General features: G+C 41.5%; 1 protein-coding gene across 18 annotated transcripts in view; it reads left to right on the top strand.

Annotated features, from left to right (window-relative positions):
- Positions 10,720 to 15,467, top strand: part of LOC107626576 (putative disease resistance protein At3g14460) — a 53,591-nt gene continuing 48,843 nt past the window's right edge. For 8 of the 18 annotated variants that reach the window (XM_021114840.1, XM_021114845.1, XM_021114856.1 and 5 more), the window contains exon 1: positions 10,722 to 14,737. In XM_021114840.1, coding sequence (XP_020970499.1) covers positions 10,939 to 14,737 — 3,799 coding nt within the window. In that variant the 5' untranslated portion in view covers positions 10,722 to 10,938. Of the gene's footprint in view, positions 14,873 to 15,282; positions 15,400 to 15,467 lie in introns of those variants that run through there. The other 10 variants (XM_021114869.1, XM_021114874.1, XM_021114864.1 and 7 more) reach the window with 4 other exon arrangements.

Raw genomic sequence — 15,467 nt, forward strand, 5'->3', positions numbered from 1 at the left:
TATAGGTTACAAACTTAATTTCGAAATTTATAATTTAAAAAGACTTGGTTGAAGAATATTTGTATATTATATGAATTTAATCGAAAACTTCTAGATTTATATGGACTTAATAGAAAACTTTTAGACTATTTGCAAATGTTTAAGTTTTAGGAAGTTTTAGAATACTTCACCTACATGAATGAAATACACCCGATGCTTGGTGTGACTATATGATACTCTTTTTGTATTGTAGAGATCCAAAGTTGAGACCTATATTCGCTGAAATAATGGCAGTAGTGAAGTAATATGCAATAATAATGATATAAATTTTTAATGAGTTAATTTACATAAATTAATAAATTAATTATTAATATTATAAATTTATTGTATTATTTATAACGGTAAGATATAATAAATATAGGAATATGATTTTAATGTCTTTATAGGTTACAAATTTAATTTCAAAAATTTTAATTTAAAAAGACTTAATTAAAAAATATTTGTATATTATATGAACTTAATTGAAAATTTTTAGACTAATATTAATAAAAAAATATTAGTCCTTAGCGTTTCTCTTTGAACAATTAATATATACTAACGTACTGAAAATGGCGAAAAGTTTATTAGCAGTAATTCAAAATTAATATTCTAATTACTTAATTAAATGACTTCATAAAATTTTGCAGTTAGAATAGAAGCCAGTGCATCTTCTTTCTGCCCATTTTTTCTTATCCCACTTTTAAAGCAACTTATTAATTAATAATAGTATTTTTATCTGTAATCATGAATAATACCAATTATTCCTAATAAAATACATAAATTAGCAAGTTGAATTAGATAATATCATATTATTAAATGTGATCGGTCCTTGGTAGATCAAATTGAATGCCGATGTCTTAATGCTAAAGATGACCAAGCATTCCACCTAATATGATATTGTCACATTTAAATATATATTTCTATAGCCGTTAGTGAAGTAATATGCAATAATAATGATATAAATTTATTTACTAACTAATAAATTATTATAAGCTTTAAAATGTAACTTTAACCTATTTAAATTGTTATATGTGATTAAGAATATTACATAAATTTCATAGACCAATTTTAAGTGGTTTAAATTATGATTTATAAATGATATGATTAAGAATTCTGTAAAAGAAAAAAAAATAAAAAACTGTAGCATAATATATAAATAAATTTAGAAGTATACCAAACTAAGAGGAAAAAATATCCTTAAATTCAACCCATGATTATATGTGCAATGTCTAAAAAGAAGTATTGAGATTTAATTTTCCGACCAATTAAAGCATTGTAGAGGTCAACCTTATTCCGAAGCGTGTTATACCTGTAGATACAACCATTTTCACAAAAAATATGTATGAGGGATTTTAGAAGAAAGAAATATAAACATTACTCCAGACGTAAGAAATTGATTACTTATGAAACGAGAGATCGGGTCGGCCTGACCCGCATGAGATTTGGGCCAGGCCGTAACAGTGCCCCCGACGCGTCAGCGATGGCCGTGGGGCCATGGGTGGCGCGTGATGTCTATACTCATGCGTTGTTGCTGGGTCGGCAGATCGTGGGAGGGACGCGTCTCTTGTGCGCGTGTCCCTTGATCTGCTGTGGCGTTTGTTTGCCGTTTCGGTTTCCGCGCTGGGCATTTAATGCTCATAATGACTCGAAAAATCCTGTGTGCAAAGACTATTTTGTCCCCGCTTCTTTTCGCGCTTCTTTGGGGGTGGTTTTTAAACAGTTTTCTTCCTATCCACCTCCCACTTTTATCATTTCTAACTTCTTCTCTCCCTAACATCCAAAGCTTCCTGCGTGAACTCCTTCCTGCTTCAACTTTCAGCCCAGATTTCCTTCATCTTTCCAGGTAATCTTCTGGCTTCTTTCTTCTGATATCTGCGTTATGCTCTGTTATTGCGTGATTTGTTGTTTGTATCTATTGCATGGCTGATTTTATTTTGTTGAGAGGTTGTTTCAGTGTTGGGATAGGTGGGTTAGGGTAGGGGTACCATTCCAGGATAGTCTTTTTTGGGTGGTTTGTGAGGTAGGCGTAGGTTTTTGGTCGTATCTGGTCATGATTGAGTTGAAAAGGTGTAGTTTCTGAGTTTTTTCGGGTTCCCGACCTCTTAGACTAACGGAGTGGTACCCCGCTGTAGGTATGCCTCGCGTTGTCTCCCGGGCTTCCGGATCCGCTGCGGCTTATGACCCTTTAAGGTTCGTCCCGTCAAGGGTCGCCATCCCTTCTGGTTGTCGTTAGAGGGGGAGCGCCTTATCCAGACTTACTGGAGCTTTGGCGCGGGGTCGAATCCTTTCGTGAAAGTATCGTACAAGAGGTTGTTGGCTGTAGATAAGAATATAGCGAACGTTCTTCTCGCTATCTTTGAAAAGAATCCTGTGAATCCCCATCTTCTTATGGGTGAACGGGAGGCCGGCCGGAGCTATATTCGTGAGTTACCCTTTTTGTTTGTCTGTTTCTTTGTCGTTGTTATTCTTCTTTCCGGTTTGACGACTAACGTTCTTGTCCTTTATTCGCAGTGGAAATGTCTGCCACAGTGACCGGTCTCGAGAACCTGATGAAGACCTTTTTTGAGGCTAGTGATGATGAGAATGCCGAAGAAAAAGGGGCCGGCAGGTCGGAGGGTCCGTCAGGGGAAAGGGAGGGCCAGGCTTCCTCTGCCCAGGATGAGGAGACGTCGGGAAAGCAGGGCCTAGGGGGTCAAGTTTCCCCTGCCCGGGAGGAGGGACCTGCCGACGGGAAGACGACCCTCTCCCCCCATCCAGATAGCGACGTGGAGCTTATCCACACTCCTAAAAAGCGAAAGATGTCTTCCAGCCCGGAGGGGGTCCTAACCGTAATGGAAAGGAATTTTGATGCCTCCAAGTTCATTGACTCCCAGTTGATACCCGGGACGGAAGAGCATTTTCATACAACCGAGCTGTCCGGGCAGGCGAGGTGGATGTATCGCACCTTGCTTCGTGGGGCCGTGATAGCTCGGAAGGCTGAGTTTGAGCTATCTGGGATGGAGGCGCTTCGGAGGAAGCTTGAGTCTTCTGTTAAGGCGAATAATGACTTTAAGGCTCAGGTTGAGCTCCTCCAGGGTCAGCTGTCCGAGATGGGGGGAAAGCTTAATGCTGCCGAGGAGAAGTCGTCGTCTATTGCGGAGAGGCTGAAGGCGTCTGATGAGACCGTGGCTCGGCTTCTTGAGCGTGAGATGACATTAGAAAGTCAACTGAACGCCGCTCAGGGTCGAGTTGTCGCTTTGGAGGAGGAGCGGGAGCAGGCCATCTCGGAGGCGAAGGCCGCTAAGGCAGAGGCCGTTGATCTTAAGAAGAAGCTTAAGGTGGCCAAGGAGCAAGGGAAGAATGCCATCTTGATGACCGAAGATGCCCTGAAGGCCCAGCTGAAGATTGTTGCTCCTGATTTCGAGATCTCGTCCATTGGTGTTTTCAAGACTATCCAGGACGGGAAGATTGTCGATATGCCGAGGAAGTGAAGTCTTGTAACTTAGGATATTTTGTAATGTATTTGTCGAACAACTTGTTGACGCTTTGTCGTTTTGTTTGCCTTGAACAACTTTACGTGTTCGTTGAACGTTTTGACGCTTTGTAAGTTATCATCGTTTGATTGCTATGATTTCTTGCTTATTTCATTATTTTGTCGTGTTGTTGTTTTCATGTTACCGTTTGTTCTGGGCGGGCTTATGTCTTGTGCCCGGATTGCCGTTTTCGTATTTGGTAGCAGTTCGGACCGATTCGGTCGCGTAGTCGTTGAATTGGTTGAGGCCTATGAGCCGTCTGGCTCCCGGGGTGATCAGTCCCGGGGTGCCGTTTTAGATTTTGGTCACGAGGGTCAGATATCAAGTAAGAGAGTTTAAACAAAACATTTGAACAAGTAAAAATTACTCGACAGCAAGTTTTTGACAAGGTAAGTAAACAAGTTGACATAACATGTGGACGGGGCGAATACTAACTCTCTGGCTAGGCTATTTGGTCGTTGAGCCGGTGGGTCAGGAGTAGAACCTCTTTAGGTTGCTCGCGTTCCATGTTCTGGGTATTTCCTTGCCGTCTAGTTTTTCGAGTTTGTAAGCGCCCTTGCCGAGTACCTCCTTTATCCTGTAGGGGCCTTCCCAATTTACCGCCAGCTTGCCTTCTCCTGGGGTCGGGACGCCGATGTCGTTGCGTCGTAGGACGAGGTCCCCTTCTTCGAAGTCTCGTTTGAGGACTCGTGCGTCGTAACGCAGGGCTATTCTTTGTTTCAGCGCCGTTTCTGTTAGGTGAGCCATCTCCCTTGTTTCTTCGATCAGGTCTTTCTCAACCGCTTCGCTCATGCCCGCGAGGAGTAGTCGGGGACTTGGTTCGCCGATTTCAACCGGTATTACCGCGTCGACCCCATAGGTTAGGCGAAAGGGGGTTTCCCCCGTGGCGCTTTGCTCGGTTGTCCGGTAAGACCATAATACTGAGGGGAGTTCGTCGGCCCAGTTTCCCTTCTTACTGTCTAGGCGCTTCTTTAGCCCAAGAAGGATGACTTTGTTAGCGGCCTCTACCTGCCCGTTTGTCTGGGGGTGTTCTACTGAGGAGAACTTTTGCTTTATCCCCAGGCCAGAGAGGAATTCCATGAACTTCTTGTCGGTGAACTGGGTTCCATTGTCCGAGATAACGATCTCTGGGATGCCGAAACGTGTTATCACCTGCCTCCACATGAACTTCCGGCAGTTGGAGGACGATATGGTGGCTAGTGGTTCAGCCTCTACCCATTTGGTGTAGTAGTCAATAGCTACAATGAGGTATTTGACTTGTCCTGGGCCGACCGCCGAGGAAGCGGGACAATGCTGTCAATCTCCCAGCGAGTCTTTGGACGTCTTTGATGCAGCCCGGACTCTTCATCTGAAGGATAGCCTGGCATTTTTCGGGATTGGCTTCCACTCCTCTTTGAGTGATCATGAAGCCTAGGAACTTTCCGGCCTCCATGGCGAACGCGCATTTGAGTGGATTAAGCCTCATGCCGTGTTGTCGTAGGCGGGAGTGTGATGATCCCATCTGGCTTTATGAAGTGGTCTCCTAACCCTACCACACCGTGCTGGTGGGTCGTCAGGTCGGAATCTCTCAATCCCAGGGCGTCGAAAACGTTTCGGAACATGATGTTTGAGTCTGCCCCCGTATCTACCAGGATTCGCTTGACGAGGCCGGTTCCGACCCTAGCCGTAATGACCATGGGCGGACTTTCCGGCGCTTCGTCGAACCATTGGTCCTCCGGGCCGAAAGAGATAGGTGGGAGACCTTTAAGGCCTCTACTAGGTGGCGCGGAGATCGCTAAGACCTTGGCGTCTTTCTTCTGCGCCGATTTCGACCTCGGGGCGGTATTCCTGGCCGTCACCACGTTTACCACCGTGAGACCGTGGTCGTCACCCTCTGGCTCCTGTCATCGTCTTATTGGTCGGGATCTGTCCTAGAAAGCGCGACATCTGACCTCGTCTCCCACCCCTTCTAGGTTCATTCTGGCCTCGAAGGCCGTCAAGTGTTCTAGGGGGTCTTGTGTTCCGTCGTACTTCATGTCTGTCGGTTTGTCAAAATGTTTTGGTAATCGGACCTCGAGTACAGAGCGGTGGAAAGGGGTCGCTCCTATTATGACAGGTGCTCGGGCAGTTCTTCTCAACTCATTGTTCTCACGATGGGGTTCCTCGTTGCCTCTGTTCGACGCGCGCCGCCTTTCGTGCCGAGCGTAGATGATGGGGTCGCGACTTCTTCTTCTGGGGCGTATCCGTTCCTCAGTGCTCTCCGACTCGCATTGGGGGCTCGGCGTGCGTCTCGAACGGCTCCTCGAACGGGAACGGGTGGGGCTCCGCTCTGGGGAGCGTCGGTCGCGCTCTCTCTCTGCTAGCCTGCGCTCTAAGTCTTGCATTCTGTGGCGTAGTTCTTGCATTATCCTGGCGTGGTTGTCACCCGTCCCCCCGAAGGGGCGTCTCTCGTGAGTCTGCGTCGCATCCCTCGTGGGCGACCGTTGCTGCTGCCGGGATTCCGTCGCGACGGCGCCTCCCCCGAGTATGGGAGGCGCTACCTCGGAACCGGTCCCAGTCTGGACCAGTACGAAATCCATGAACGTCTTTCCCCACAGACGGCGCCAATGTTCGGTAAGTCGGGTACCGGACGGTTCGGGTTGAAACCCTGCGGACAACGTTTCGAATAATGGAGGGGCTCGTCTGGTCGTGGTTCCCTGGTCCCGAGTGAGCGAGGTCCCGAGTACTTCGAATGGAGAAGGGGGGTGCCACCTGCCCTCAGAGATGTTGTCTCATGGCTGTGTGTGAACCGTACGGGACGCGTGTCCGGGTCGGGTGGAGGACGCGCCATTGGGCCGGCGAGAGATCGGGTCGGCCTGACCCGCATGAGATTTGGGCCAGGCCGTAACATATATTAAAACAACTATAGAAACTGTTTTTTATTGTGATGGTACTGTATTAGTATATTAAAGAAATTATTCTTATAAGTTGATAAAGTAATTGAAAAAAAAATCTATATTACTTGACAATTCTCAAATGAGAAATATTTATAGATACCAAAAAAGGGGGACTTATTCTTGAAAGCAGGAACAACCTTTATTTTGTTATTACTATTTCCAATTAATCAAGAGACTAGTTGGGAGCAAAGATTTTTGAGAAATAAAGTGATAGCCAATAAGGAAACGTTCAAGAACTTGTGCTTAGAGCATAAACTGGACAAGGAGTTCAAATGGAAGAGAAATTGAGAACTTATACAAGCTCCGATGCGGACAAGTGGGTAGAATGGAGTATCTAGCAAGTGAGACTTGACAAAGGTGATGAATATGGAAAGAATGATTAATGAGAATTATGACTTTGTAATAGAGTAGCTTTTAGTTAGTATTGTTGCTTGTTTGGTGTTGTTGGAACAATTGTATTTGTTTGTAAATTTTGGTTCATCCTTGATGGCAATGCCAAATGGGGTGGGTTTAAGTCCGGTGATGCTGTGTACTCCCTTATTTTGGGTCGAGTTGTAAACAAACGATCTAAAAGAAAAATCAGGCACAAATTTGCATAGAATTTTACAGATGCAATGCAAACAATGTCATAGTGAAAAAGCTATATAAGCCTAAAGAGGGTTAAACGTTAAGTCATAACTAACTAACTAGCTAAATGTTGAATAATGCAGCAAGAGACAAAGAAAAAGGTGTCCCAAGTAAATATCTTGTAAATTTCTTTGTTTTGACAAAGCTATCTTTGTTGTTACTGTTACCAATCCAAGTCAATGTCAGGCCCCAACTTACATTGAAATTTACAGGTACACATTTTTTGGCCTCTTTGTGGCATCAGGATCAACATATTTGAAAGAAACAAACTGATTATGTTTAAGAGCCTTTGAAGATGGCTCGATCAACTACTTCCTCAAATTTTCTATTCTCATCCATAGTATTAGTACTTAACTACTCAATTAAACTACCCTGAAATTTTACCAATGGACCTGTAGACTTTATAAAATTTATAAGAAATTGTAAAGAAAGTGAAACTCATCATAATAACTCATTAGTTGCTATGCTTAGTTTATACTCCTGACTTGTAAAAGACTATCAGTGATCGATGGTTTATGAAGATGTGAAGGTGGCTACCATGCTTGTGGATTCTACTGGATCGTCAAGCTTACTACCTCTACTTTGAATATCATGTGAGTTCTTAAACTTTGCATCTGGTCTAACAATTGAGAAAAGGAATGAGAAAAATATCTTATGAGAATGTAGAAACCTTCTCAACTTGCAATTTTCTTACTTCTTTCATGGAACTAAAAGCACTATTACTAGTGCCAACCAAATTAGCATTAGGCATCAATTGCCAACATTTTAAGCAACTATAAATAACTGCCTTCAACACAAATTCATTCTGACGGTAATGATAGAACATGAGAAAGGGGGGGGGGTTGAATCAAGTTGATTTCAGAGAAGAAGTTCTTTAATTCTGTTTTTTGCGGAAGCAGATTATGCAGGAGATTTTTTGCGTTTTGTCTCTAAAGCCAGAACAGAACAGAGAGGGGAAGAAGAGAAACAGGCAAGCATGTATCCTGGCTCGGTTTTCTTGTGCCATGAAACCTACATCCAGTCTCAACCACAACCAAGGTGGAATTTCCACTATAATCAAATTGATTACATATACCAATACCAACGAATTACACCCTAATTCATCTAGTATCTACCACTAAGCTTCTACCCAAGCCTAACGACCACCAAGTGCTATCCCCACTTGGCAAAGGGGAACTAATCCTAGTTCAACAAAAACAGATACACAGAAACTTTCTTTGGCTTTTTCAATGTATCTCTCTTGCCTCTTCTCTCATGACTTTTTCAATTTTCAACTCACCATGATATGCCTTTTTCTCAATTTACAGAAAGATAACATGAGATAGTCATAACACTGAAATTTCAAATGAAGCACAAAATCGAAGGACAATGTTTCAGCTCAAGTGTATGGGATGATGCTCAAGTGCCACTCTATTTTCCTTAAGTTCAATTGTTGTTGAGAGTTCAGCTTTATAGTATGAAGCTTGCTCTCCAAATTCCATCACTGCCTCTTCATTTTCGTTGCTCATTCTGCCCATTGCAGCTGTCTTCCTTGGCATGCAATGCTTTTTCATTTTGCTCCACTACCCCTGCTGTCCGAGGAGCTGCTCTACTATCTTTGTTGTTCTTGCATGTTGTTTTTGCTCTACTAACTTCTGAATCTTGATCCTCTGCTGTCTTTAGTGTAGTGTTGTTGTCCTTGTGTCTTTTGTTATCTCTCATTCTCCATAATGATGCCAAATGTCCCACTTCCTTTCTCTTTAGGAAATGCAGAACCTTCTTTCTTTGTGTTGATTAAAGTAAGAGATTTAGGTGTAAAACTGTGTAATGTTGAAGTATGATTGATTGTGGTATGATGTGGAGATTTTAGAGCTGTGTTGGTGTGGTATGGTATGTTGTTGTGTTGAATATATGTATAGAAGGTTGGGATTGAGTTTGGTTTTTAATGAAACTAGAGGTTTGAGGTTTTTGTGTAAAACTGATTTTTGGCCGAACTTCGGCGAGCCATAACCGGCTTCCGGATCCCTAAATGGTTTCAAACTTGTTTCATATGAAAATTGGGTCCGTGAAGTTTACGCCGTTCGAAAAACGGATGAAAAAAATGTTTTAAAACGAAAAAGTTATGCGCGTCGGAAGTTTGGGGTGAAAACTGAAAATTCGGCAGGATTCAACATTTTTGTTAATCTGTATAGCTTGCGTACGCGACCACGGCACACGATGCGACCAACCTATTTGGGTTGGGCATCTTGCGTATGCGAGCAGTGGTTTTTGAGGGGTGGCGTACGCGACCACCTACACGCAACGCGACCAACCTATTCGGGTTGGGCATCTCGCGTACGCGAGCATAGCATGGAAAATTTCACACCCACGCGTACGCGTGACCCCTTGTTTTCAGCAAAAATAAATTTTATGTTTTAAAACCTACTTTCAAACCTTTAAACCTCTATTTTTTTTTTTTTGGTCAAACGGATTGGACAGACCCCAATCCTAGGCATTACACCCATGTTTCACACACCCACACAACACACTCACACACACTACCATGGGTACTATGGGTTCTTAAACAACAACCAGCCTCAGTTGGGATTTGAACCCGGTGCCCCTCCTAGCAAGGCAAACATAGTTGGCACTAAACCAAGCCTTGCGGTGCAAAAAAAAACCTCTATTTTCATTAGGTTTTTGATTTGGCTTTATAAGTATTGGACTGAAGCCTTAATTTGGTGTATTGGAAGTTTGCTGAAGCAACATGAGTTGGGCTGAGAGATGAAGTATTGGGCGTGAACCACTAAGACATATATTAAAACACAATTAGACTTTTAACCCAATAAATGTTTGTCATCATATTTATATACCCAAAATCAATCTAACTCAACAAATTCAATTGCATGCATTATTTCCTTTTATTAAAAATAATTATTTTAGGCGTCTTTTGTCTTTTTATGTTTTTTCTTTGTATTTTATCTACTAAAAAATTTGAAAATTTAGTGTCTTTGTTTATATATATAATATTGAGTAGTAACTAATATGTTATATACCATAATTATTAACTACTACTATTTGATGCACTTGAGAGACACTAGTGGTACTATTGAACCTGGTCCAATAACATAATTCAAACTTTTCACAAGATGCAATTATGTTGCATCCATCAAATAAAGTAGAATCAAGGACATAGTTAGTGTGAGCCAGCTGGAGGGATTTGAAGATGAATTATTTGAAGGAGCAGCTCTTCATCACATCACATACACCATATCTTATCTATTAATTTGTACTACAAATCAAGAAAAACTTACATGGTATGGATTAAAATTGTTGCATTACACTGATTAATAATTCAAAAGAGTGGAGTGTCATGACTCATTAGAAACAAAAAAGTATAATACAAAGACCAAAGCAATTTTACCCAAACAGAGGTGCTAGAGAACAAAGTAGACCTTAATTATTGAGAAAGTGGACATTGCTAATTATCAGCATCATTGCTTTACCATGACCCACCACTAATGGCTCATTATGATAATGATAAAGTGACATGGCTTGTGTTTTTCAAAATAAAAAGTAACAACAGTTAGGATTAAAGGCAAAAATGAAAACTACGTTGCACAACACTTCCAAATTCCAAAATACCAATCAAACACATAAAATTAGTAAAGAGCCAGCGAGGAAGTCCCACCACTCCACCAACAACACCAAATTTTTGTTAGGCCCCTCAGATCCCTGTTTAGTCAATTATTGTCTTTGTCTTGTTGCTAACAGATTATTGAGAACTACTTCTTCACTATAAGCTTTGATACACCAACACACAGTTCGGTTACAAAGCCTGCAAACATTGCATTTTTCACTCTTCTCCTTCATATCTAAAATTTTTTATCACTTGTTGAGATCATATCATGGCTGCTGCACTTGTTGGTGGAGCTTTCCTCTCTGGCTTCATTAACGTTATCCTTGACAGGTTCCTTACAACTGATGCTGTCAACTTGGTCCTGGGCAAGAAACTTGGCCCTGACTTGGTTGAAAGGCTGAAGACTGCTCTGTTGGGTGCTGAAGCTCTTGTTGCTGATGCTGAGATGAAGCAGTTCGGTAATCCATCTGTGAGGAAGTGGCTTGATAGTCTCCGGGATGCTGTTTACTGTGCTGAGGACTTGCTGGATGCTGTCTTCACGAAAGCCGCCTCTCAAAAGGAGCTAAGTTCTTCCTGGTGGTCGCCTAGCTTCTTCATCAACCGAGATAGAGATGACATGGTAGACAAGATGGAAGGGGTGGTTACAAGAATTGAGAATCTTGGAAAACAAAAAGATTTCCTTGGTCTTGAAAAGATTCCCACTGGTAGCTCATCATGGAGGACTCCGTCCAGTTCTCTTGTAAGAGGGACTGTTTATGGCAGGGAGGATGACAAGAAGGCCTTAATCAAGATGCTGAATGACAACAATGAGCATCAGCTGTCTGTGTTTGCTATTGTTGGCATAGGTGGGGTTGGTAAAACAACATTAGCCCAATCGGTATACAACAAAGAGGAGGAGTTCATGAAGGGATTTGATCTTAAAGCATGGGTTTGTGTCTCAGAAAATTTTGATATTGCTGAGACTACAAAGAATGTTATAAAGGAGATCTCTCCAGATACTCAAGGTCTTGAGCACTTCAATTCACTTCACCATACTTTGAAAGAAAAATTGTTGAACAAGAAATTCTTTATTGTTCTGGATGATGTTTGGAGTGATGATGGTGACAAATGGAGTAGTTTTATGACCCCTTTCCAATATGGGAAGAAAGGAAGTATTGTTCTTCTGACTACTCGTGGGAAAAATGTTGCTTTAGCAGTTAAGAATTGTCGCCCTTATTTTCTCAAAGGGTTGTCAGAAGACTATTGTTGGTCAGTGTTTGCAGACAATGCATCTTTTCCACAATCAAATGGGAGTGCAGCACTTGAAGAAATAGGCAGAAAGATTGTCAAGAAGTGTGATGGCTTGCCATTAGCTGCAGAAACACTTGGACGCTTGTTAAGTACAAAACATGATATCGAGGAATGGAACAAGATACTAATGAGTGATATTTGGGGATTTTCTGTGCAGAAGAGTAAGATTATTCCAGCATTACTGATAAGTTACTTCCATCTTCCTCCACATTTAAAGCGTTGTTTTGTTTACTGTGCTTTATATCCCAAGGATTATAAATTTGAGAAAGATGAATTAATCCTTTTGTGGATGGCAGAAGATCTTTTACCACCACCAAAGAGAGGAGAGAGTTTCGAAGAAGTTGGTTGTGAGTGTTTTGATGAACTAACTTCCAAATTATTTTTCACGAAGATTAAACACAGTGATGATTATTTTGTTATGCATGATCTCTTGCATGACTTAGCAATATTCCTTGCTGGAGATTTCTATTGCAACTCAGAAGAACTTGGTGAAGAGGAGGAGATAAGGATTCAAACTCGGCATTTGTGTGTAAACTTACGTCGTTGTAGCTCAAAACTTCTTAATTTGATTTCTAAAGTAGAATCTTTGAGAACATTGTTATTGTTTGGCGATTTCATATCTCCCGACTGCAACATTGAAGCGGCAACTTGTGACATATTATCAAAGTGTAAATACTTGAGAGCTTTATCCTTTTGTAAACTTGTTGTGGTGCCTAATTCAATAGGAGAATTGATCCATCTGCGCTACTTGGATCTCTCTTGCACTAATATTAAGACATTGCCCGAGTCTTTGTGCAAGTTGTGTAATTTGCAAACATTGATGTTGAATCATTGTTCTAAGCTAACTACGCTGCCTAGTGGTTTGCATAATCTTGTGAGTTTGCGGCATCTTGATATTAGGAAAACTTCTTTGGAAGAAATGCCCAGAAAAATGAGCAAATTGAATCAATTGCACGTTTTAAGTTACTTTGTGGTGGGCAAGCACGAAGAGAATGGAATTCAGGAGTTAGGAGGGCTTGTAAATCTTCATGGATCCTTTGAGATTAAGAAGTTGGAGAATATTGTTGATGTGAATGAAGCAAAGAGCGCAAAGATGATGGATAAGAAGCACATTGAGGAATTATGCTTGGATTGGTCTCCAAGTAATGATTTGGTTTCAAGCACACAAAAAGAAAGAGACATGCTCGATAACTTGCAAATGCACAGTGGGTTGAAAGAGCTGAAAATCAAGGGATACAAGGGTACAATATTTCCAAATTGGATTGGGCATTGTTCCTACCAAAACATGACAAGTGTATCTCTAGAGTGTTGTGACAATTGCTGCATGCTGCCTTCACTTGGACAGCTGCCATCTCTTAAGTCCCTGCGCATTCAACGCTTCCATCAGCTGAGGAGTATTGGCAACGAGTTTTACAAGAATGAAGGAGATCATCATTCTTTGCATATTACACCGTTTCCCTCACTAGAGACATTGGAATTTCATTATATGGCATGTTGGGAGGTGTGGCACGTATCTGAGTCGGAAACATTTCCTCAACTTAGGAAGCTTGAAATAACAAATTGTCCAATGTTGAAGGAAGAGATGCTTATTCAGGTATTCTTCATAATCGTTTCTTCTTTGTCGGATGTTTCCAAAGTTCGCAAACTATGTATATACAACTCCAATATAGAATGGCTCCCCGTGTCCATGTTTCTTGATGGGGATACTTTATCAATTAGGGGATGTGAATATGAGAAGGAATCTGCATTGAAGGCAATGATCAGCATGAACCATCTAAGTTGCCTCCAAGAAATACACATCTCAGGGTATAACTTTGATGTATCCTTTCCGGCCAATTGTTTTCCCAAATCTTTGCAAAAGCTGAAAATCCGTAGCTGTAAAAAACTAGAATTCCCTCAGCAAAAGAAGCAGAAGTATGATCTGGTAGAGCTACAAATAGAAGACAGCTGTCATTCACTGACCTCCTTGTCGTTGGATGCCTTTCCCTATCTCAAGAATCTCGAGATATCATGGTGTGAGAATCTGGAATCAGTCTCAATGTCAAAGCCACTACACGCTGCTCTTCAAAGCCTCTCCATCTATAAATGCCACAAATTAGTGTCATTTGCAGGAGAAGGACTGGTTGCACCCAACTTGACTCATCTCAGCCTCATACAATGCTACAATTTGAAGGCATTACCACGTGACATGAATAGTCTACTCCCAAGTTTACAGTCTCTCCAGATATCACAGTGTGGGAATCTGGAATCAATCTCAATGTCAGAGGCACCACATGCTGCTCTTCAACGTCTCATAATCAGTGGGTGCTCCAAATTAGTGTCATTTACAGGAGAAGGACTGGCTGCACCCAACTTGACTCATCTCAGCATCACACATTGCTACAAGTTGGAGGCATTACCACGTGACATGAATAGTCTACTCCCAAGTTTACACTCTCTCGAGATATTTTGTTGCCCAAACATTTGCAGGTTGGCAGAGGCTGGTTTGCCGCCTAACTTGAAATCACTTGAGGTGGGAATTTGCGAGCAACAAATGAGGGATCTATCATGGATGGCCAATTTGGAGGCCCTCACTCATCTAAGAATTTATGGTTACGGGTGTAAGAACATAAAGTCATACCCAGAGGTGGGTTTGCTGCCCCATATTCCCTCCCTTACCACTCTTGAGATATGGTGCTTCGATAATCTGGAGACATTGGAGTGCAACGAGCTTCTCTGCCTCACCTCCCTTCAACAATTGCACATTTCATTCTGCCAGAAGCTGGAGAATATGGAAGGAGAAAAGCTGCCTCCCTCTCTCTTGCTACTTCAAATTAAACAGTGTCATTTGCTGGAAGAACACTGCAAGAACAAGCATCAACTAATCTGGCCCAAAATTTCCCACATTCCCACCATTAAATTCGTCTGAGCAGGTAATTCTCTAATCTTCATGATTCACACATGCTACTTCAATTAAATTCACACATGCACACGTGATACTTATTAACACTCGTATTTTTCAATAAAATTGCATTTACAGAGCAGAGGAATATAAGAATTAATTACCATGAAATAAAAATTGAAAGACAGTCAATATCTTCTTTCGTGCATTTAAGAATTTCTTTAGATATATTAAACAATGGATGAATCAAATTTACTGATTTTACCATCTTCTGCAGTAGCTTCTCCGAGGTACAAGTGCCCAGATGGCTATGATTTCGCCACATAATCTTTACACAATACAAACCATACTTACATTAACTTCATTCAATCAAAAGAAGTGATTTCTGTTGTAGCTTCAGCTTGGTATAGTTACTCTATTTCTCTTTATAACTTACTTCAGGTTGGAGAATATGGCAGGAGAAAAGCTACCTTTCTCTCTGTTATTACTTCAAATTCAACTGTCATATACTCGGAGGAGGCTACAAGAAGAAGAGTTGCAGCTACACTCTCTATGAAGGTAACATAAACTTGATGGATATATAGGTATTGATATTTGAAACTGCTTTATCTCATATCATTTCTTAT

The sequence above is a fragment of the Arachis ipaensis genome, chromosome B02 (assembly GCF_000816755.2).
Source record: "Arachis ipaensis cultivar K30076 chromosome B02, Araip1.1, whole genome shotgun sequence".
In the NCBI taxonomy this organism is placed as follows: Eukaryota; Viridiplantae; Streptophyta; class Magnoliopsida; order Fabales; family Fabaceae; genus Arachis; species Arachis ipaensis.